General features: G+C 36.1%; 1 protein-coding gene across 1 annotated transcript; it reads left to right on the top strand.

The window, feature by feature from the left end:
* The first annotated feature begins 18,618 nt into the window (after positions 1-18,618).
* Positions 18,619-23,218, top strand: LOC142531068 (QWRF motif-containing protein 2-like). Its single transcript, XM_075637081.1, has 6 exons — positions 18,619-20,441; positions 21,371-21,490; positions 22,266-22,382; positions 22,471-22,560; positions 22,669-22,776; positions 22,866-23,218. Exons 1-6 carry the CDS (start codon positions 19,020-19,022, stop codon positions 23,064-23,066), a joined length of 2,058 nt encoding a protein of 685 aa, XP_075493196.1. The 5' UTR covers positions 18,619-19,019; the 3' UTR covers positions 23,067-23,218.
* Positions 23,219-25,698: the final 2,480 nt, after the last annotated feature.

The following is a 25,698-nucleotide window of genomic DNA, read 5'->3' as shown; positions in this document are numbered from 1 at the left end:
TGGATTTAAGCGAAATTTCTTAAAGAATTCAAAACAACTCTATAATATAATTTTAAATTTCAAATTTAAGATAATAAATTAGAAAATATAAACTCAATAGTTTATATATTATAAATTTTGGATTTTTTAAGCGCTGTCCGCATGTAGAATTAAATTATATAGAAAAAAGATAAAGAAGAATGTTGTAGTTCAATTAAAATTGTCAAGTACTCCCCCCACAAATTTGTGTAAGCATAACTTTATCAAATTCTAAGCAATATGAACTTATAAATCCAAATTCGAGATTTATATCTTGTTAAGTTTGAACTTAATCGTTATAGCTTAAATAATTCAAACATTACACATTATTCTCAAATTTGACATTTATATCGTATTTTTCAAATATATTACTTCACTTATCGTTGGATTGATAATGAAACTTCTAAGTTTTCAAATTTTAAGCATTATAAGTTAGATATATAATTTAAGTTTTTAAACATCTTGAAATTTAGATTTAAGCGTGTTTTCTTACAAAATTTTAAACTTGGAATCTCAAATTCTAATCATAATTTGATTTTTAAGCGTAAAAGCTTGCAAAACTTAATTCAAGACTTAATATCTTGCAAATTCAAAGTTTTAAGCGTACATAGCTTACAAAATTCGACTGGATTAAAAAACAGAGAGTACAACTATTTTTCACAATATATACAACATGTTGTATATAATTGATGGATCATTATTATGTCCATGAGAATCATTAAAGATTCATCTTTCATTTCGCAAGATATGCATCTTGTATCCTGTAATCTAATCAATAAATATGATGAAATACTATTTTGTTATATTTAAGGATCAATAAAGCTTTCAAATAAAAGTTTGAGACAATTTATGTTCGATGCATCTCTCATTTGATGTTGTAAAATTTTAGACATATAATCGATTATCTTTTTTCAATCAATAATATAAATTTAAGATCTCGAATCTCATTCCGATTTTTTGTTTCTTTAATTTAAGAATCTTCTTAAAATCAATGCACATAGTATTGAATTCTTAAGCCAAGAAACTGCTTGAATGGACTTACTCATATTCATGCATTTAACATGATTCTCCTGGTTTATAATTTTCAATATTTGTATATTGCGAATAAAAATTAACATATTCTTAGTTCTGCAATAAAAAAATTCGAAATAACGTCATATTTAAGGATTATAATAATAAAAATAATGAAAAAATTTCAAAACTTGATATTTAAAATTCAGAGACTCACAAGTTGTCTCATTGTCGTGAGACTACATGACTTGAAATCATTAATGTTCACTGTTATACATCTTCAAAGTTGCAACAAAAAAAAAAAAGGAATCCAAAGAATATAAATTTGTCTTAAGATTTTTGGTGTCGATTCTCCTTAACATCTTCATTTGAACTGCAACATGAAGATATGTTAGAAATTTTAAATTGAGGCAAGAGAAATTTTTTGTCCTTGAGACGAATTTGCCATGTACACGGTGTTAATTGGATACGCTAATCATTACCTAAAATACAACAATTTTCAACTTATGATACTTCACAAGTTTCATAAAAAGAATAGTTCATATTATATTATCTATGTTAATGTTAATTCTTTCAGATATATTAATATTTAATTCAGAAATCTCGAAAATGTGACAAAAATATATTAGTGGGTTATCAAAGTTTCAATCAATAGATCTCGAAAAAGAAAAAGAAACCAAATTACATAATATGGGGCGACTGTCGAGTAAACGTGTTGCCATTGGCAGCGCACGATGTCCAATCCGGTGCAGCATCTTCTCGAAGCATTTACAGGGATTTTGCAATGTATCCAAACTCAGCTCTCAAGATATATTATACGCTCAGAATCAGCCTTCAACTTCGCTCAACAAGAGTCACAGTTTTGTTGTACTCTGTAATGCTTTTGGTTTGGTTGAATGGAGTGCTGTTTGATAAAAGTTTGAAGGGGAATTATGTATAGACAGCATCATTGTTTACGCGAAATTTCACGATTCATGTGATTTTTCTTCTCGGGATTCTTCTAAGTTTTGAGGAACTGTCCTTTCAGCTCCATGCTAATTACTAAACTGCAGATTGACGCATGTGATCAAGAGACATTTGTCATTTTTTGTTGATAATCAGCAAAAGTTTTCTGGACCTACGACGAAATAGGAACTTGGGAGGGCCACTTGGACGTTTCTTCACACTCTTGCTGCCAGGGGCGGATCCAGGATTAAATGTTTGGGGGAGCCGGTTCATCACCAACTATGAAAATTTTAAGTTGGGCCTTTGACCCTTTGTAAAGGCCCGTTATTTAGTTTTTCGAAAAAAAATTGCAGAGAATAGAACGCGGACAATATGTGTAAACCTTTAAAGTCTATAACTATTGAACTAATTATAGATACTTTATTTTTTTTATGGTCAAATAATATATATATACTAAATAATAAAATATATCTTATATAGTAATAATTTTTTAAAAAAATTTCGGGGAGGCCGTTTATAGTTACTCTATCCTTTTTATGGTCAAATAATATATATATTAAATAATATAATATATCTTATATAGTAATAATTTTTTTAAAAAATTTTGGAGGGGCCACGACCCTCCCGGGTCCTACACTGGATCCGCCTCTGCTTGCTGCTCAGTTCCTTTCCAGACATGCATTTCATCCTTGACTTGTTAAAGGAAGTTTTTTCATCCTTCACTTGTGCATAATTATCTCTGCATAATTATTCCATACATGCATTTCATCTTTGACTTGTTAAAAATAACGCAGAGATAATTATGCACAAGTGAAGTAAATTGCATCATAAAATATCAATAACAAAAATAATCAAAACATAAGAATGCAAATCCATGTGATCGAAATTTTGAGCAACAAAACAATTCTTCAATCAACACTTTGTATGAGTATATATTCTCTCTTTGTTCTCTCGTATCTCGCTTGTACATTGTGCAACAACTATTTTTCAATACACAAAGACTTGTTTTGATCTTGATAGGATTCCTTGAGTAAATTCTTATAAGATAAAGGAAATAGCCTTTCATACAATTTCTTTAAATCATCAGAGATCAAATCTAGAGTTTAAAAAACCGAATATTTTAGAAAGATAAAACTCTTAATGTACAATCTCATTTAAAAGGAAAAATATTTTTAAGTAATTGTGTCTTGTAATGCAAGTTATGTTTTTCCTTTCTTTCTCCGTCTGTCTTTATTCATGCATGTGGTTACACCAAATGACTTCTTTTAAATATCAAGTCGAAAAACCTACAAGGAATGTGTGTTATTGTTCTAAATCAGTTTCTGATGAAAAACAGATGAGATTAGGTGCTCTCAAATCAACGTTTTAAGCAGTATGTAGGAACCATCTAACATCTTTGCATATTTCATGCAGATGACCATATTGTCTCGGATGTATCCTTGCAAGGAATGTGCGGATCACTTCCGAGAGGTGTTATTGTAAGTGTTATCTTTTTTATTCTTCAGTGCAGCAATTCTTCTCCGTTGTTTCATTTATTGCAGTGCAGTTTTTCATCTCAATGTATCATTTTTCGAATATCCATTGCCATTTTTTTCCTTTTTAAAAATATTTCACTTGCTTGAACTAAATATCACGTGCCCTTTTTAAAACATAATAATTTCTCGATATGTCTTTCTTCACGTTACTGACTGTTTCATGATGCGACATACTATCTCATCAACTTCGATACAGTTGCCAAAAACCATTTTAAAAATTATGGAAAGAAACCTACACTGCGGTTTCGTAAAGTTTGAGATGAAAAGTTGAAAGACCAATCAAAACACACGTCTCCCTCTGCCTCTAAAAACATGTTTGTTTTCTGAATCTGTCGCAAAATACTAATTTTATGATATTGGAACAATCTTTTTTGCAATAAGTTTAGGCAACAAATGCTAGTTTACCTGTAGTGGTAGCCTAGAGTTGCAGAAAATGACACAATTGAGTGCTATTATCTTGGAAAAATCAATGATTATTATAGCTGTTGTCTACACTATCTTTTGATCGTCCCATACGTGCTTACTCATGCCTTGTTGTTTATGATTCCAAGGATTTAGATGTTACGACCATAAAATTATTTTGATGCAAATTTTACACAAAAATAGTTTGATTTCTGCACCAAATACAACATTCATCTCCAACCCATTTACTTCAAATCTTACACCAACAAGAATATTCTCAAAATATTCTTTTTATTTTACATATATTAATTATTATATTTTATTTAATATATTTTTAATTTTGTATTTGTATTAAATTATATTAATTAAAAATGATAAAAAAATTAGTTTTTAAATATTATAATTAAAGTAAATAAATAAATATTTTAAAAATGAACAATTATTATTTTATAATTTTTATGATTAAATATCTAATTATTCAAATAATAAAATCAATAATATACTATTATTTAAATAATATTTATAATTTTAAATATAAATATAAATAAAAAATCAAAAATAAAAATAAAAAAGAAATAGAAAACCCCTGGCCGGTCTCCATTTGGCGCAGTAGGAAGGCGCTGCGCTATTTTGGTTAAATAGCACAGCCTCCATTGGAACAATCGAAGCTGAACACCATTTTGGTGCAACGTTTGAGATGGCCAATAAGCAACGTAAATGGGTTTCTAATACTTTGGTTCTCTTTACACTGATATTTTTGATGATGCTAAACAGTGGCGAGCCACCTGCATGTATTTTATAATACTTTGGTTCTCTTTACACTAATATTTTTGATGATGCTTAACAATGGCGGAGCCACCTGCATATATACAGTGGCGGAGCCACCTGCATGTATAAAGCCCGGGTGGCCCAATTTTTTTAAAAAAAATTTATATGTAAATTTTGTATAATTCTGGAATAATATGTTATTTGCCCAGTTAGATCAATTTAAAATATTAAAAGATTCTAGAGTTTAAAATTTTAGTCCGATATAGTCATATTCTGGCTCCGCCACTCACTGATGCTAAATGCTTCCAAGTGGCAGGTAATTCTTGTTTCCTAATGAGAGAATTTTTCTCCAAATCTTATGCAGAGCAACTCCCGTAAAGGCTGGATCTCATGACGAATTCTCCAAGTACTGGTTATGCTTGCAGGTTCATAATGTTGTTAATCGAAGGTACCTAATGCATAACATAATCTTTTATATTTTGCTTCCTTCATTTCTCGCGAGCTCAAGACAACACATGGATTCAATATCCAAATACTGTCGAACAAGGGTTGGGTGTTTCCATTTTCTTGCTTACACGAGTTAGTAATCTTATTCTTGTTTCAACAACCTGGCAAGCTCACTTTTCCATGTGAACGAGTTGATGCACGATGAGGGAAGCTAGAGTGTGAGCATCGTGCTTGTCATCTACAAGGGGCTGCTTCAATGGATGTTGCCGTTGTTACAGAAAATCGAAGATAAGTCCCCCATAACCAATTTAGATGCAGGAACCACACAAGACTAATGCCTGTTTTGCTCGGTTTAGTATAGACTAATCCTGTCTTTCCATATATATCTTTAGTCTTTTCTACTTTGTCTTCGTATTTCTCCAACACTGATTAAAACTCAAAATCTTTTACATTAGTTTGAATCATATATTATGGTTTATATATATTTTTAAATATATATAATGACACAATTTTTGGTAAAAGTAAGGCCATTTGCCAACTTGCACCCTCTGATCTAACTTTTTTGACATACTCTATCATTAAATTATTATTTTTGACAGATTCCACCCTCAAATAAAATTAAAATCATTATTTTTATTATGAATAATGAAATATACAGAGACGAGAGAATGAATTGGAATGTTTATTCATCATTTGAAATTTTTATTTATAGAGTACATAATTTGAATATTTGATAACATGATAAAAAATATAAGTATTGTCTAAATAATCATCTACAATATTTTATCTATAACAATTTTGCAATTTTTTTTTATATTTTTTATTATAATATTTTCTCAAATATTATAATTAAAGGGATAAATTTGTCAATTGAGAAAAAAATTATTTAACCTAATTATTACACAACAGCTTTAGGCGTCACTTGGATATCAAGCACCCATTTATGGTATGTTTTTCAATTTCTAATTGTATTTTCTTTGATATCAATAAGAATGCAAACTTTCAATTTCAAATTTTTTTTCCATTTCGAAGTTGTGAAATCCATTACAAACATGGGAAATTTTCTAATGCATTTTTGTCAAAACATTTTTTTAATTTGAAATTAGTTAATTATATTTTAGAATAACTTCATTATTTTTAAGTTTTGTTGCAGATGATTAAGATCTATTAATGTATAACGAGGATCATTATTTTATTCTCAATTATTTTGTTCAACATTCTTTGCAGATTCTATTCAAATTATTTAATTATTCTTTTCAAACAATTTAATAATTAATCACAAATAAATTATATTTTAATGTTTGAAAATAAAGTTAAAAATCAATAATTGATACTCTTTATAGTTTTATTTGGTATCTTGTAAGATGGTCTCACAAATATTTATTTGTGAGCTGAGTCAATCTTACCGATATTTATAATAAAAAATAATACTATTAACATAAAAAGTAATACTTTTTCATGGATGACCCAAATAAGATATATGTCTCACAAAATGCGATACGTGAGACAATCTCACACAAGTTTTTGCCTTATTATAAAATTATTCAAGTTGCAAGTGGAAAAATCAATGAGAGATACCTAAAGTTGGTCAATACCAGCCGATGAGGCCATGATCCAATGATTAAGGTTGAGGCTCTGAAATTTGTCGGAGAAATCAAACTCATACATGATCAACTGCTACCCTAAAGGCAATCGAGCAAATATGGATGCCTCATGATACTCACGGGAAATTTAGAGTCCGCTCCCAACAAGTGTCACTAGTGCAGACGCAGGGTTTTGCAATTTTCCTGAGCCTGAAATCACGGAAAAGACCGTTAAAGGGGGCCAGGAGGGTGTCCTGGCGTAGCCCCTCCGACGCTCAAGTCAGTGACTGAGGATATATAGGGGAAGCAGTTAAGGGTGCTGCTGAAAATAATATAGTGAATGAAATATCATACGCTCAAACCTGGTATTTATAAGAGAATACATGGGCCCTTGATGGGCCTGTCTTCCATTTGGGCTAGGGATGGGCCAGGGATAATGGGCTCATCCATGGGGTATCACCAGTCTCCCCCTCCCGAGTCGAACTGAATCGCAGGTTCGAAGTTCGATTAGTCGTGCTATCCTCGAGTTACCGGGTGCGAGTTGTGCATTATCTTCCAGCCTTTCGTCAGTCCCCAAAAATTTGGAAACAAATCAAATCGTAATCCTAGCACCGCTTCATCATCACCTCGCCATCACCCGAGCTACCGCTTCACCCCGCGCGCCGGCCCCGCCTCGCCCAAGCTACCACTCCACCATCGCCTCACCCGGCGCAGCTCCTGCTCGCCCAAAGCTTCACCCCCGCTCACCCGGCGCACCTCCTGCTCGCCCGAGCACCACGCTCGCCCAAAACTTCACCCCCGCTTGCCCGGCGCACCTCACGCTCGCCCAAGCGCCACGCTCGCCCAAGCTTCACCCCAGCTCGCCCGGTGCAACTCCTGCTCGCCCAAGCTTCACCCCAGCTCGCCAGCTCTCGGCGCAGCGGTCGCCCAGCACCGCGCGCAGACGCTCGCCCGGCGCCATGCTCGCCCAAGCTCGCCCCGCGCATCCTGCTCGCCCGAGCTTCACCCCAGCTCGCCCGCTCTCGGCGCAGCGGTCACCCAGCACCGCGCGCAGACGCTCGCCCGGCGCCATGCTCGCCCAAGCTCGCGCCGCGCATCCTGCTCGCCCGAGCTTCACCCCAGCTCACCCGGTGCACCTCCTGCTCGCCCAAGCGCCACGCTCGCCCGCCTTCTGCTCTCGCCATCGCCTGCCGCGCTTCACCCTCGCCCTCTCGACGCTCGTCTGCCATCACGCTGCATTAACGCCCAAGAACCTTCTTCGCTCTCGCACGCTCGCCCAACCAGCGCACGCTCGCCCATCACACCTGCTGCGTGCTCGCCCCGCTCCCTTCACCTGCTCGCCCCATCCCCTTGTCAAGTCGACCTGCCGAACGCACGCTCGCCCGAGCACTCGTCCAGTACTTTGAGAATTTTGATACATTGCCTTGCGAATGGTTGTGTGATTTCTGAAAAATTTTTATGGGGGCGTTGCAGTGGCAAACATTGTTCGTTAACGACAAACGAAATAAATTTTTCTAACACAATATGCCCTCGTCGCCCCCATCTTCAAGGTCCTCTACTAAGCTTTTGAAGGGAAATAGTTTCCACTTCCCCGTGCCCTTGACTCCTCTGCTAAAATAGTTCATAGAAGGAAAATAAAATCAACACCTCCATCCTCTAACTCCTCTGCTAGGCGATGCCTTAGCAGGAAAATAAAATTCAACGCGTCCACCCTCTAACTCCTCTGCTAGGCGATGCCTTAGCAGAAAAATAAAATTCAACGCCCCCACCCTCTAACTCCTCTGCTAGGCGGTGCCTTAGCAGGAAAATAAAATCAACACCCCCACCCTCTAACTCCTCTGCTAAGCCGGGCCTTAGCAGAAAAAATCAAACTCTCACATCATCATCTCATAACTCCTCTGTTAAACCGGGCCTTAGCAGAAAAATAAAATTCAACACCTCCACCCTCTAACTCCTCTGCTAGGCGATGCCTTAGCAGGAAAATAAAATCAACATCTCCACCGTCTAACTCATCTGCTAAGCCGGGCCTTAGCAGGAAAAATCAAACTCTCACCTCATCATCTCATAACTACTTTACTAAGCCGGGCCTTAGTAGGAAAATAAAATCAACACCTCCACCCTCTAACTCCTCTGCTAAGCCGGGCCTTAGCAGGAAAATAAAATTCAACACCTCTACCCTCTAACTCCTCTGCTAGGCGATGCCTTAGCAGGAAAATAAAATTCAACACCTCCACCCTCTAACTCCTCTGCTAGGTGATCCCTTAGCAGGAAAATAAAACTTCTCCTCATCCCCAACTCCGCTCACCCCCTAACTCCTCTGCTAGGCGACACCTTAGCAGGAAGACAAAGATTCTCCACCCTCACCCCTAACTCCTCTGCTAGGTGACGCCATAGAAGGAAAATAAAATTCAACGCGCCCACCCTCTAACTCATCTGCTAGGCGATGCCTTAGCAGGAAAATAAAATTCAACGCCCCCACCCTCTAACTCCTCTGCTAGGTGACGCCTTAGCAGGAAAATAAAATTCAACGCGCCCACCCTCTAACTTCTCTACTAGGCGATGCCTTAGCAGGAAAATAAAATTCAACCCCTCCACCCTCTAACTCCTCTGCTAGGAGATACCTTAGCAGGAAAATAAAAATTCTTCTTTTCCACTCCGCTCCTCTCATCGCCGACTCTGCTCCTCTGCTAGGCGATGCCTTAGCAGGAAAATAAATATTCTCCACCTCACCCTCTACTCCTTTGTTAGGCGATGCCTTAGCAGGAAAAATTTAACTTTTCTCCCCCCCACTCTTCTCCTCTACTAGGCGCAGCCTAAGTAGGTAAAATAAAATTCATATAATCCTCATAATACAATAACAACCACGTACTTAATATAAGAACTTGGCTTTATTAAATATCAACTGATAACGTAAGACAAATTCAGGAACGAAATACATAAAAAATGAAGTAAAGATATTCTCTAAGGTGGTAAGCGTTCCCATGCCTCTTTAGAGCCTTACCCAGCGCATTCTCCAACTTTCCTCTCAGCTCCTCTTGTACCTCCACATGACAAAGTTACCCATTTAGAAGCTTCTCCGAATGACTATACAACTGCAAGACTGAGCTCAAGCTTCCATGCGAATGCTCGTGACCTCTCTTTTCTTCTTCCTTCACGATTCTTTCATAACAACGACGTGCGACTTTTTGATCCCCGCACAGGACTCCAACTCCTTTTCCCACAGGAAACTTAAGCTTCTGATGATAACTGGAAGCTACTGCTCTAAAATCCTTCAGGACTGGTCGTCCTAGAATTCCATTATACGCTGACGGGGTATCTACTACAGTGAAGGCTATCATCTTTGTTACCCGCTGAGAATCAGTCCCCAAGGATAGGGGAAGAACAATCTGACCCAAAGGCAAGATGACGTGTTCTGCAAACCCATACAGCGGGGTGGATATCGGCTCAAACTCAAATCCTCCCATCTTCATTTGATCCAACGTGCTCTTGAACAAGACGTTCACAGAGCTTCCATTATCAATAAATATTCTCGCCACATCATAATTGGCAATGGTGGTTGTTACCACCAAGGCATCGTTATGTGGAGTCACAACGCCTCGGAGGTCATCCAGCCCAAAGCTGATGACAGGGTCTTGTGGTAAGTCTGCACCCCTAGATATCTCAAAGTTCTCCAACCTTCTCCCATGTGCCTTCCGAGCTCGCCCAGAGTCTCCATCAGTAGCACCCCCCGAGATCATATGAATCATTCCTCTCGTAGGGTGGTTATCCTCATTCATTCTCCTCCTCGGTTCGACGAGCTCCTGAGGGACATCTTGACATCGACCTTCCCCTCTCTGCTCCCCGATCCTCTGATTTATCCATGGAGGGCCTTGACCACGCCTAGGGGGCGAGCGAGACCTTTGTCAACTCCTGAATGAGGATCCTTCTCGTCTATCCCGTGAAGGCAATCTAGCACTGCACCCAACCCTTCGCGACTTCTCCCACCTCTCCGCGGGCTCCCTCACCTCCATCACCTCGTCCCGACTCCTATCCAGGGGAACATGGGATGAGAATTGTCTTCTACTACTAGTTCTGTCTTCCTCTCTTTCCCCCGCACCCCTCTTCCTTCCTCCTTTCTCCGCTCCCTCAACTCTACTTCCTCCGGGCCATTTCTCCATCCTTCTGTACCGTTGGGCATCTTCCAAGTTTACATATTTCTCAGCTTGAGCCAACAGATCATCATAGCTCAACGGAGGCTTCTTGACCAGCGACTTGAAAAACTCCCCTCCCCTCAGTCCTTGTGTGAAGGCACTTATCATGATGTCAGGGGTAGCCGCTGGTATTTCCAGCGCTGCACTGTTGAAACGCTGGACAAATTCTCGCAAAGTTTCATTCTCTTGCAGTTTCATCATGAACATGCTCAAATAATTTTTCTGGTGCCTCTTGCTGCTAGCAAATCGGTGCAAGAAGGCAACTGAGAAGTCCTTAAAAGAACGTATAGAGCTGGGCTGCAAAGTGTTAAACCACTGCTGGGCTGACCTCACCAACGTGCCCAGAAACACCCTGCACCCGACTCCATCCGAATATTGGTGCAACAGAGACGCATTCTCAAACCTCCCCAAGTGTTCCTCGGGGTCAGTATGTCCATCGTACTCTCCCACATTCGACTGTCGAAAATTTGGATAAAGCCCTTCTTCTAAAATGGTTAGTGAAAAAGGACTTCCTCTCTTGGGTGTCGGCGCTCTGCTCCCCAACTGCTGCCTCAACATCTGTATTTCTTTCCACATCTCCTCTATCTCCGGATTCTCCTCACTTGGGAGGGGTCGCGTCTCCTCCCCCCTACTCTGACTGCCCTCCACATTCTCCTCTTGCTCCTAGCGAGCGGTTTGTTCTTCTACAAACATAGACTTTTTATTCCTCTTCATTGCCTCATCCACTGTCCGGGTGATAAATTGGCCCAACTGTTCCAAAGTCAAGTTCCCAACATTCTCATTGGGATGGGTTTGCTCGACCCTTGTATCCTGAAGGGGCTGCTCGGTTCTTGTCTCTGGACGAGGTTGTTCCTGTCTCGTCTCGAGACGCGGTTGTTCCTGTCTTGTCTCAACATGAGACTGTTCGGGTCCCCTTTGAGAACGCGATGATGCTGAGGTAGCTCTTCTACTTCCTTTATTGCCTACCATCTCTACGTCTCAACTCAAGTTTTCCCACAGACGGCGCCAAGTGATACTCATGGGAAATTTAGGGTCCGCTCCCAACAAGTGTCACTAGTGCAGACGCAGGGTTTTGAAATTGCCCTGAAATCACGAAAAGACCGTTAAAGGGGGCCAGGAGGGTGTCCTGGCGTAGCCCCTCCGACGCTCAAGTCAGTGACTGAGGATATATAGGGGGAGCAGCTAAGGGTGCTGCTGAAAATAATATAGTGAATGAAATATCATACGCTCAAACCTGGTATTTATAAGAGAATACATGGGCCCTTGATGGGCCTGTCTTCCATTTGGGCTAGGGATGGGCCAGGGATAATGGGCTCATCCATGGGGTATCACCTCAAAATTTTGTTGGCGGGGTAGTTGATTCACAAAAATTCCAATGTGTTATGTTCTTCATAGTTTCATAATACACTCGGTATCGATTGTTTTTCGCTACATCCTTAATTCTGTCTCAACTCTCAACTAATGCAAAACGAAGATCAACAATTTTTCACTGTCAGAAAAGCATTTATCACAGAGAACAGATGTGATAGTCCTCTTTTGTTAATTAGTGTCAAAAATTAAAGCATGCAGCATAAAGCGACGTTGAAATTTTTGTGGTTTCATACCCATTTTAGTGCCGTTTGTGTTCACTGATCATACATTGAATGTTCGGTATTTCTTTTTACTATTGTTCGCACGATTTGGCGCGCGGGGTTGCACGAGCAGCCTCGTTTTAGCTTGCTTGGTGCTTTACTTCAGTTGGATATCACAACTCTTGGATAATCCCTTGTTATATCTTTATCTATAGCTGTGCAATAAATCATGCACGGGAAATTTATTGGCTTCTTTTTCTAGTTCTTTTTTGTAACGATAATTGATCATGGGTCGTAAGCTGGTCCAGCACCATCACTCGTAGAATATCTCACGTCTGGAAAGCAGTTTCTTTCCACTCCAGTCGGTTTTGGCAGTGGTGTGAGAGGGTTGTTGAATTCTTTCACAAAAAGTAAATTATTGTGGAGAAAAAAGAAAGTCGAAAAGGCAATAGGTTAGGGCGCTATGATTCTTTCGTCTACGGACGTAAGTTATGGCCTTTTACTAATTACTTTTAATAATCACCAAACACGACTTAATGATGGTTTAACCGATGTATTGTACAACGTTTTAACTAAATTCATTTAAACAACTCACATGCCCTCTAAATCTAATTCTGCAACTACCTTTCCTTTGTTTATATCATTGGATTTATACCAAATAAATATGCAAAACCCCAAAATAAAATCCGATGTAGATAAACGATTTCACAAAAAAAAAGTTTAAATATAAGTCATCGATAAAATTTACATAAAAGTTCATGTAAGACCATTTCACGAGTCAATTTTATGATACAGATCTCCAATCCGACTCAACTCATAAAAAAATATTAATTTTAATGTAAAAAATAGGTCGGGTCGATTTTAAAACCGAACACTAGCCATATATCCTCAAGTCAATTTACAATAATAACGTCACATGGAACGTAAATCCCAGAAATAAATATAACATCGATTAGACAACGATTTATGTGTACCACCACCAAACATAATTTAGGTCCCGAGTTTATATCAAAATTTAAAATAATAGTAACTGCGTGAAAGGACATATAAGAATTCCGAATTTTTTTTACCAATTTTAAACGTGCTAAAATTGCAGAAAATAAATAAATAATTTTAGAATAAGAAACTTATTTTTTTTTTAAAAAATGTGATTTAGTACTTAAATAAACAATCTTATATAGTAATAAGTATAATTATAAATTTATAATCCATCAACAAATCAATTTGTATCGACTAGGTCTTCTGTGAGACGATCTCGCAGATTTATACATGTCGATCCGATTAAAATTTTGAGCGCAAAATAATATTTTTCATGGGACAGGCTGGACCGGATAAGAGATATATGTCACAAAATTGATTCATAAGACGTTCTCGTATGAATTTTTGTGATTTATATTTACTAACTAGTTTCAACTTTTGTCCTTCTAGTTTTTATTAATTCTCATTAATTAAATGGTATCCTCAGTCCTTCCATTTGTTATTAGTAATTAATTAATAATAATAACTCAAATGAAAGAGAAATGAATATAATTAAAGACACAACGATTTGGTGTGTGAGAATGGATTTATTGAAAAAATGAATATTACCCTAAATATTGCTCTTATTTAACTCCTTTCAATTAATTATCTACAAATATTTAATTTTACTCGTACTATCAATAAAATAATTCCATTTTCTAAAAAAAGTTATCAATGTAAAAAGAAATTAAAACAACTAACCTTCTGATTATAGATAATGCTTGATAAATAATAAACAATTAGTTTCTTCGAATTAAAAAATAAGTTAATTAAACAATTAATAACAAAGTTCTTTTTTTTAAAAAAGAGACCTTTAAGTGATGGGGGATTGGGGATTAACTTTACTCATCTATGTCATGAATAAGCCAAGTTTTAGCCCAAAATGATCTAGAGAAATTAAATAAAAATAATTTTTAGTATAATATTTATTATTATTGTTATTTTTGTGAATTTTTTATTATGTGTTACCAAGATATTATTTCTGTTCGATTAGATATCTTATAAGATAATCTCACACATCTTTTTTATTCGTGAGACTGATTAATCATACTCATATCTACAATAAAAATAATATTTTTGACATAAAAAGTAATATTTTTTTCATGAGTGACCCAAATAAAATATATATATCACAAAATTGACTCGTGAGATCATCTCAAATGAGCTTTTAAGTTTTCATAATTACTCATACTTCATTTGGTTTCAACTAATGAAAATATTTTTCGACTCCAAAAATAATGACAAATATTATTGTCTTATTTTTTTCATTTTCCTCAAAACTATAATATTTACCGATGTAATCATGGTAATGTATCACAATTAATCTATATATATTTGTGTGTACGCGTGCGTGTGTAAAAAAGTAGAGTTATTCTTATACATAGTATTCCCGTAAAAAAATTAATGTTAAAAAAGAAATAAATGTGAATTTGTGCTATATTGAATAATGTCCGATTATCATTAAACAAAAAAAATATTTATATATAAGTAAAGTAATAATTTACATGAAAATATAATAGTACAAAAAATTTATTATTTCACTAAAGAAAAATTTATTCAAAAAACTTAAATATATAATGACACACACCATAATTACGAATTATGTAAGTATTTACAAATTTTTTTTGTAATATATAAGAGTTTTTGTACTGGATTAGAGTATACATTAAGTATTTTATAGCTTTTTCAAATTAGTTCATAAGAGTTTCACAAGAGTTATTGTGAAATAGTTTTAATATTTTACTATATTTAATAAAAATTATATTTGATAAAAAAAATGTATAAAAGACATTGTATGTTTATATCAATATTTTTAAAAATAATTTGAGTATATATTAGATATTTTAGAGTAAAGAAAGAAATATCAATTGTATTTTTTTAAAAAAAGTGGATTGTAAATAACATTCTCGTAAATTTTGCATTGATCATATCATTTAATTTAATTTCGGTTATGATTTTGGGTATTGCATCCAATAAAAGTTTTTAATTTTTTTAAAAATATTTATTTATTTATAAAAAATTTTGACCGACAAATAACATATGATTTTTAATATTTTTTATTAATAACAGTTTTACTCAATCAATATATCGAATACAATGATAAATATTCAATTTGACGTCGTAATTGTTATCCTTATTTGAATATGATCTCAAATTGTATAATATATCGAATACAATGATAAATATTCAATTTGACGTCATAATTGTCCTTATTTGAATATGATCTCAATTGTATAAATTTTTTATATAATAATTAAATTATTCATTACATCAATAAGGTTAAGTAATTATGTAAATGCTCATACTTACTAATTGTAATATGGCATACATAGCAGAAGTGAAAAACTAATATAATATATACAAAAGTTCTCAAACATCCTCAAACCAGTAAAAAAAAAAGTGAATAAATCTACATTATATGAATTTTACAGTGAAAAAATTTCTTTAACAAACTTTAACCGGTACACATATTATAGTTTTTGGTTACAACACACTTATATAAAATGTGCTTCATAAGCACTAGCTAAACTTTCGAGCTTAATGAATTTCTGCAAACCACATCTAATTGGATAAACCGTACTATTCAAATCATGTAAGATAAACTTTATTGAAAAAACATGGACAAAAGAAATCGAACTCGTGACATTTTCTAGTCAGTGGGAATTTGATTGAAAAGATTTTAAGTATAAATTGATAAAATTAAAATACCGGGACCAGATTTGTTAAAAAACCAGGGATGAAAGTAATCTTAAACGTGTAAAACAATGGTTACAAATCAACTCAGTTTTTCATTATGCTCTCACTTTCAAATTGAATCTCAATTATACCAATTCATATTTATTAACATTTTTTAAAAAAAAAAAAAAATCATTACAAGTTTTCCTAGAAAACTAACACTTGGGCCACGAAATTGTACTATGATAGGAAAGTTGACCAGGAAAATTTAAGACCAAAAGAAGATAAAATTACATAGTTGTCATCCAAACATTCAAAAATCTTTTTTGGCAAAATTTTAAATATCACAATACATTATTGGTGATAATTACTCGAATTTTTTTAAAAAAATCAATGAGACATCATTACGCAATCCCAGCTAGTTAAAATACCCGGTCTCGAGCTAAACTGAATCAAGATCGAGTTCAAGTGGACCTCTCCAACCAGCTACTTTAAAATCTGGAACGACGCGATTCGAGTTCGAGTTCGACCACAACCCTGTTTTATCCCATCAATGCAGAACGAAGGCGATACATACATTTGCAGTATATATTGCCAATAAATATGACAAAATAAAACTTAATCATATATAAAAATACAAATTGTGAAAAGAAAATGAATGTGACGGTGCATCCTATACAAAATATGTCTTGTGTAATAACATACAAACTGGCAAACTTTGTTACAAGGAAATATTTCCTCTAATTATTTTCTCCCTGATAATTACATATTTTGGCAAGGTAATTAACTCCATGGTTTTCTCCAGGTACTATATCCTCCCTAAATTTGATAATAATTATTTTAATCTTGGGTTTTTAATATAATAATCGTGTCCAAAATTTGAGCCTAGCTAGATTCTTGATCTACACATCATTCCACACAATTATCATATTTCTTTTGATTAATTAAAAGAAAAAACTTGTGTGAGACGGTCTCACGAGTCGTATTTTGTGAGACGGATCTCTTATTTGGATCATCCATAAAAAAATATTACTTTTTATGCTAATAGTATTATTTTTTATTGTGAATATCGGTATGGTTGACCCGTCTCACAAATAAAAATTTTTGAGATCGTCTCACAAGAGACCTACTCTTAATTAAAATAGACATTTTAAGCTAAATCATAGCTTTGGTCAATATTTATGGTAGGGTGATCGAAATTCAACCTTGTGGAATCATCGTAGCAGTTGAGGAATTTATGATGCCATATGAAAAGATTTATACGAAATTTAATGAAGCATCACTAATTCCCAAATCATAATAGGCTAAATAAGTCAAATATTGGTTAAATAGTCACAAAATTTTCTTGAAATTTTGAATGGAGTGACGTATGGGATGTTTCGTAATGGGACAAAGTGAAATGCACTAGAGAAACCCAACCCGCGTGCGTTTGTGGGGAAGTTCAGATTTTAATTAGTTCAAGTATAAATAATTTTTAGAAATAATAACTTAGTCTCATCTGATACAAGTTCACTGATCTATATATATATATATGAGAAGTTTCGATTAGATCCATAACTACAGTATTTGTGTATTGTCTTTTCTCACCGCCATTCTGGAACGTCTTGACTTTAAGCTTTGCTACAACGTTCATTATTGTCCTTTGACTGGACAACTGCTTCACTTAATGCGCACAATTGGATTTCACTTAAATAAGCTTGTCGTGTTCTGCAAACTGGTCGGCTTCAAACTGATGCTCTGAACTGGTTTGATGAAATCAGTTGGCTCGTCAGCTGAACTGATTTCACTGCTTCAGTTGAACTGGTCAGCTGGACTCTTCATCAGTTGAGCTCTTCATCAGCTGACCGGGCTTTTGAAGGTCTTCTGCTGGACTATCTATCAGCTAAATGATCAGTTGAACTGATCTTTGATACATCAATTGAACTGGTTCAGTTTGGACAACCAGTTGATGCTTTTAGTTTGCGTCTCGATAGGTTCAGTTTAGGCTCGGTAGCTTTCTACGCACTTATGTAAATTCATTAGAAACAAAATAACAAGTTTTGTTAACATCAAAATCAAGATTGCGAATTTAAAATGTTCCAACAATCTCCCCTTTTTGATGACCACAAAACTTGAGCAATTAAAATGATTTTTTAAAGATAAAATTTTAATACTAATTCTATCCCTTTCTGAGAATAAAAACATTTAAATCATTCAATTGAAAAAAAGTCAATTCGATGGATAATTAATGAAATCTCCCTTCAATAACTGAATAAAAAAAAATTTAAAATATTTTTCATTTCGAGAGATAAAAAAACTTCTTCTCAAAGACTGAATAAAAAACGCACCTTGAAAAATATCACACACTGACGAAATTAACAAGATTTACATGACCTTACCAAATTTATCACACAATATTTTGGAAAAATTAATTAAGATTGCACTTTTGATTAAGGATGGCTTAACGTCTCACCAAAGCTCACTAAGCTCCAAACCACCCCAAAGTGTACATACGAACAAATATTGTGCCCTTGGTCTCTCAGTCCCCCACACCAACTCTCTCTCTAAAGCCTTGCCGGAAAAATCTCGGAAGTCTCAAAATTTCTTCAGCTTTTCTAACATAAAATCAAGTTTGGTGCAATATAGCTGTGTTACGTTCATACGAAGAAATATTGGTGAAAAATGTGGAATCTTTCAAAGTTCCATTATGGATTTCTCAGCTACAGTGCGATTTCTTGATCTTTCTTTCAGGTGTATTGTTTTGGAAAATGTCGATGCCTAAAGGGTTTCTGGGTAAGTGTAATATGTCGCCGAGCAAAATGTGAGTTGAATTTTTACGTTTGGTGTGTGTTTGTATGTGTTTTCTTGGTTGCGACGATGGTGGCTGCTGTTTCTGGAGCAGCTTCAATTACAGACCTAGAAAACCCTAAAAGACCTCCATTGTTACCTTCCGAGAAAGATAATAATGGGGTTTCAAATAATCAGAGAAAGCCCAAATCCAGAATGGTTTCTTCTAGGTACATGTCCTCCCCTTCAACTTCCACTTCCACTTCGAATTCATCATCTGTTTCCTCGTCTTCATCTTCATCTAGAAGGTTTCCCTCCCCTCTCCTTTCAAGAAACTCAACCGCAGTGTCCAATTCGCCATCTGTTGTTCCCAAGAGGTCTGTATCTGTAGACCGCCGCCGGCCGGCTGTGGCCAGGCCATTAATACCCGATCTTGACTCCAAGAATGACAGTGCCTCTGATGTTTCAGCTGCCACAAAGCTCCTTGTCACATCTACCCGGAGTTTGTCGGTTTCCTTTCAGGGTGAAGCCTTTTCACTTCCTATTAGTAAGACTAAGGTGACCCCTGCGTCACCTAATTTGAGTAGTTTTAGGAAAGGAACCCCTGAGAGGAGGAGAACTAGCAGTCCTTTTAGGGGAAAGGGAGACGTGGGAGGAGATCAGGCTGAGATTGCTAAGCATGTTGATCAGCATAGATGGCCTGCAAGGAACCGGATGATGGACTCGTTATCGAGGAGTTTTGATAGTAGAGGCAGTGTTGTGGGGAGGAGCGAGTTAATAGGATCTGGAAACATGATTCGAGCTTTGCAGCAGTCGATGATTGATGAGAGGAGGCCTTCGATTGATGATAGATCGAGTCTTGGTTTGGGCAGTTCTGAGCTTCTAAAGGCCGTTCAACCAGTCTCTGATGGAAATTCGGTTAATAATGATTCATCGGTGCCATCTGATCTCACAGCTTCTGATTCAGACAGCGTTTCTTCTGGTAGTACTTCAGAAGTTCAAGAGTGTGGTGGGGCTGCCAGTAGGCGAAATGGTCTTCGTGGGATTTCTGTTTCAGCGAGGTTTTGGCAAGAAACAAATAGCCGATTGAGGCGGCTTCATGATCCAGGTTCACCTTTATCAACAAGTCCTTCGTCCAAACTTATTATGCCCCCAAAATTTAAAATCTATGCTAGTGACGGTCCATTATCATCCTCACGAACAATGTCGCCTCCTATACATGGAGGTATTAGACCTGCATCACCTGGCAAGCTGATGCCACCCGTGGGTTCATCTCCATTGCGAGGCCATAGTCCATCTAGGATCAGGAATGTTGTTAGCACTATTAGTAACCATTTTTTTGAAACACCTTCAGTTCTTAGTTTTGCTGTTGATGTTCGGAGGGGAAAGGTAGGGGAGAACCGAATTGTTGATGCACACTTATTGAGACTTCTGTACAACCGGCATCTCCAGTGGCGCATTGTAAATGCTAGAACTGAAGCAATCTTACTGGTGCAGAAACACAGTGCAGAGGTGAGCTTTTTTTCGTTCTTGTTATAATTGCTTGATCTTGCCAAATGCAAGATGTAATTTTGAAAATCTCTATTAAGAGTTACATGGTTTCCTGATTTAGAAACAAAAAAAAAAAAAAATTGACTCCAACAATGCAGTGTATCCTACTTTTAAAATTACTGGGAGATCTATGAATTTGCCGTCGACTCGATGTTTGTTCAGAACTCGGTGATTCTCTTTTATGCACTCACGCTAAACATTTCCTGTGCAATGTGGAGGGGATTTTCATTAAAAATGGCCCGCAATATACCTTCTTAATTATGACTCGGGCTTGGCTGAGTGATTTATGTACGATGTTATCTTATGATGCTTCTAAGATCAAACGTTTTCATTCTAGCTCATGTGAATAAATTTCCTTATTTAGTTAAATTCTACATTATGATTAAGTAGTTAGAGAAATAATCAGATAACCAATCATCGGCAATCTTAATTTCTTGTTTCATCATGTTATATGATTATCTTGTAAAACTTCACAGAATTGCTGGAACCTCTTGTAGGACGAGGTGTAAGATAATTGAACCATGTTCTTTGTGAATGTAGATGATGTTTGGTGAAGAAATTTTGCAAGTTTTTAGGACAAAAGCTGATAATATCGAAGAAGTTTCTCAACTTAGTTATTTAATTTGTTGACTAATGCTAGTGCAATATAAGTTATTTGGATAAAGAATTATGGTGTAGGTGTGATTTGATTTTTTTGTCTATGTTACTTCTCTACTGGATCCTCTGGCTTTTAACTTAAAAAGTTTCTGACTTGGTTTTTGCACAAGCACATGCTTTGTCATCATTCTTTTTTTTACTTATGATTATAGAGATTTTGTTGTTCCCAATTTTCTTTTTTAGTATCTTATATTGCCGATGTATTTTATGAACGGTATCTTTGTCTGTACCAGAAAAATCTATGGAATGCGTGGATAACAATCTCTGATTTACGTGACTCTGTTACCAAAAGAAGACACAGATTGCAATTGCTGAGGCAAAAGCTGAAAATAGTTTTCATTCTGAAAGGACAAGTAAGCTCGATCCTTGACTTCTATTTATATAATATCGGAAAATTTTGGCTCACAAGGAAGCAATTTTGTTTCATAAATTGATATTATGATTACTTTAGAGAAGCGTTGTGAAATCTGACTTTTAGCATTTAAATCTTTATTCAACTGATGTTAGTTTTTAAGTATTGACTTCCACTCACACACCAAAAAAGAAACGGGATCTTATAACTGCAATCCGTATCTACTTCTATTTTTTCCATCAATAGCTTGCCGTATTTGTCTTCAAAGTCTTAAAGAAATGTTGAATTACAGCGAAAACTTTTTTTGATCTTCTTGAATCACATTCAATTAGTTTCTATATAGCTTTAATAGGTAGTCATATTGAATAGTACTTCTACTCCACCGGTTGGCAGAAGAAGAGACTAATAATTATATGTTAAAATCTAGTGTTGCATTGAAACTTGAGGATTATAAATCTAAATTTACCATTTTTTAATATGGCCACTGATTTCTTTTGACATTTTCCATGGTGTCTTTATGGTTGTAAGAGGTGGTGTTTTGAGTTGCTTTATCATTTAAAATATTTGAACTACATTTTTCTATCAACTATAATTTTTGTTAGACAACAAGATTCTCAATCCAACAACACTATTAGGTTGCTGCTTATACTGGATGAGTTTATGTACTGATTTTTCTCTAACCCAAACTGATTTGATTCTACCGCGCACCTCCTTGTGCGTTTGTTTTTCTTGGTCAAAATTTATTTGAAGCTGGACAAATTTTTTTTTCCATTTAGATCTCCTTTTTAGAAAATTGGGCTTCTTTGGACAAGGATCACTCAACTGCTGTTCTTGGAGCTATCAAGGCTTTGAAGGCCAGTACCCTCCGTCTTCCAGTTGGTGGAGGAGCAGTTGTATGTATCTTGCAAGCATCTTGTAGTGTAAAAACAAAAACTTGTCCGAATATTTTACTAAATCAATTTTTTTTTTAAATTTTGACAGACAGAAGTCCAAAGCTTGAAAGATGCAATCGGTTCAGCAGTCGAAGTTACACAGACAATGGCATCCTCTATATACTCACTTCTGCCAACTGTAATTTTTGAACCTCCTATTCTTGGATATCCTATGTTGGTTTTTTAGATATGAACAATTGTAAAATGCAAATAAATTTAACTTGCTATGTTCTACATTAATTTCCAGGTTGAGGAATTGAATTCTCTAGTGACCGAGCTTGCAAAGGTGACGGCAAAAGAATGTTCTTTGCTCGAACAATGCAAACATTTCATATCCTTGTTAGCTTCCATGCAGGTAGATCCACTTTTTGCTCTTGCCATGGAAACATTTTTTTGCCCCATTATTTGACGTTCATTTCTGGTTCATACAATCGAATTGTACAGGTTAAAAACAATAGTCTGAGAACACACATACTGCAACATAACCGTGAAGAACTGATATTGTACTCGACTGTCCACCCTAATGCTAACCATACCGAAACATCTCGACCCAAGTGGGGGCAGAATAAGAAAGACCAAATGTCTGGTTTTTGGCTTTTCGTTTGGCAATTTTGTAACACGGTGGCTTCTAGTCCTGTACTCTAGGTGATCCAATATTACAGGAGATGATGGTCTTTATCCTTACTAATTAGCTGCACACACTCAGCTTTTTCTTCTCCCAACCTCTGGGAGGACTGGAAAACTGTTGTATATATGTAATATTCTAACTGCATTGTCATTAAGCATTTGTTACTCCATTTTAGTGTTGTCTAAATGTTTCTTGGTATTAGCAATAGTTGCAGCCTCTTTATGGAACTCATATAAAACTATTCTCGTGTGTGCTGTGGTGGTTAAATTGCATATCATCCCCTTGTGTTGTTCCAAAAACTTGAAATGACTGCAAAATATTAACGAGCTAAATCCCATTGAATTTCAAATGGATAGGTAAAAACCCATTGATTTTCTTTGCCGTAATTTGGGACGTCAAAAGATGAGGCAAGAATAGACAATACACAAGACATGAAGGAAAGAGGTAAAATTTTATTTAAGCCTTATTGATGGAGTTGCCCCACCAGTGCCACTAACGTGAGCCGTTAAGGTACACAGACACAAATCCTTAGCTCGTGCTGCAACATGCAAACAAAGCTATGACGATTTATACGTTGTCGACTTATGTCGGCCTCAAAATAACAAATAGAAATTAAGAAAACAGAAATTCTATCTGTATTTTTTATTAGAATATAAATACTGATGCTACACGAAATTACCTTGATGACATGCTGGCGACTTCAATGATGAGAGGGTCCGAGAATGTTTTTTTTCCAGTCTTACCATTTCGATGCTTAAGCTAGCAATTGATTGGCTAAAGGACCGACTCTTCGCGAAGTGGTGACATGGTAATCATCTGTCATTAGATATTGTTATTAGAATAGGTCTCTTGTGAGACGGTCTCACGAATCTTTATACATGAGACGGATCAATCCTACCGATATTCACAATAAAACGTAATACTCTTAGCATAAAAAGTAATATTTTTTCATGAATGGCCCAAATAAGAGATCCATCTCACGACCATCTCACATAAGTTTTGCCTTATTATTATTATTAATTAGATCATGTTGAGAAAAAATAGTTTCTCATCAAACGTATGACAATCTCAGAACACTTGGTTAACGTTGATCATGTAAAGCCATTGTTGTCTGAAACTCCAGCAATTACATGCAAGTCTACTTGTATATATTCTCTTCATAAGTCACCGTTGGTTTCTATGGATCGGACATTTGGGAGTACCTAATATCATTTCAAATGCTCATCCCTTTCATTATCCTAAATTCTTATTTGATCCATTCATCATTCTAATTTGATCTGCCAAGCAAAAGAAACATGCGTAAATCACTATTTTCAGACAGACGCATTAGATATTATTTTCCTAAGTTTTGTATGTTTCTTTGTACGCATCATTCCAATTGTAAAAAAAAATGTACAATTATTTAAAATTTTATTTTAGTAAGGTTTCCGAGTCTCCACATTTGACGGTGTCTCAGCCCCCATTGTAGCTTTCATCATGATATCCGTCACCATTCCATCGTATTTCATGATTTATTACATCGAGTGCACGCAACTACTAATCATGGTTTAATTGAAAATTTAATAATTATAATATTAAAATTTTTTTATAATATAATAAAATATAATTATTATTGATCACCGTTAGAGGTTCCTTGAACCAGGACCAATATTTTTTTAGTTAACATTTAATTATCATGAATATTAATATCTGGTCCCTGAATTAGAGCTGACCCGATGAAGATTCTATGCAACAATAACTTTAATTAATAAAAAAAATTAATTAATTTGAATTTAATCTTAAATGTGAGGTCATACAATCATTGGAGTAATAAAGATTTACACATTTTTGGGTATATATATATATATATAGGCAACATCTTTGATTATCCAATGCTACGCCTATACTTGGTGCTAAAGTGAATGCTTTTAGATTATCCACCTAATTAATCACCGAGTTTAAGGAAAATGCTTTCTGTCAAACGTATCTAGATTGCATATCCTTACCATTCCCCTCCGCCACCTCCTCCCCCTCCGCCACCTTGCTACTACAAAGAACATTGTGGTCATTATGACCAACCGGGCGGTGGTCCAGCCGTACCACCGGCTCCATTGACTCCTCACTACCCGCCTAAACCCCATGTCCCCACAGAACCGCCGCAAACACCAGCATATCCACCCAAAACACCACCGGGAGGCCCAACGCCAGGATCACCATACCACCCACCATCACCAGAACCAAAGCCCGGCGTTCTAGTTAAACCACCGAAGCCAGGTGCTCCAGCATATCCGTCGCATGATCATGTCCCACCAATTGCTCCATCACCATATTTACCACCAAGCCCTAGCTTTTCTCCACTGTCAGACACAGTTGTTCCGCCTCCTGGGAACAACCACACCACTATCATCGCCGTTTTCGTGTCTCTAGGTGGTTTGATCTTCCTAGCTTTCTTGGCAGTTGGGCTCTTTTGCTTGGCGAAGAAAAAGAAGAAGCCTATAATGGTTCCAGCTGCCGAAGCTTGCGAGGAACCCGAAACCAGTCCTCACGGTGGTGGAGATACTAATGGAAGAGGCGGTGGCGTGCAGTACTGATAATGAATGTGAAGATCGTTAGAAAAAGAATTTATTGTTTATGGCGTTATCCATTGAACTTTATCTGCGGTGGTTCTAT

Source organism: Primulina tabacum, chromosome 17, assembly GCF_025594145.1.
Source record: "Primulina tabacum isolate GXHZ01 chromosome 17, ASM2559414v2, whole genome shotgun sequence".
In the NCBI taxonomy this organism is placed as follows: Eukaryota; Viridiplantae; Streptophyta; class Magnoliopsida; order Lamiales; family Gesneriaceae; genus Primulina; species Primulina tabacum.
This window is presented reverse-complemented; position numbering and strand designations above follow the sequence as displayed.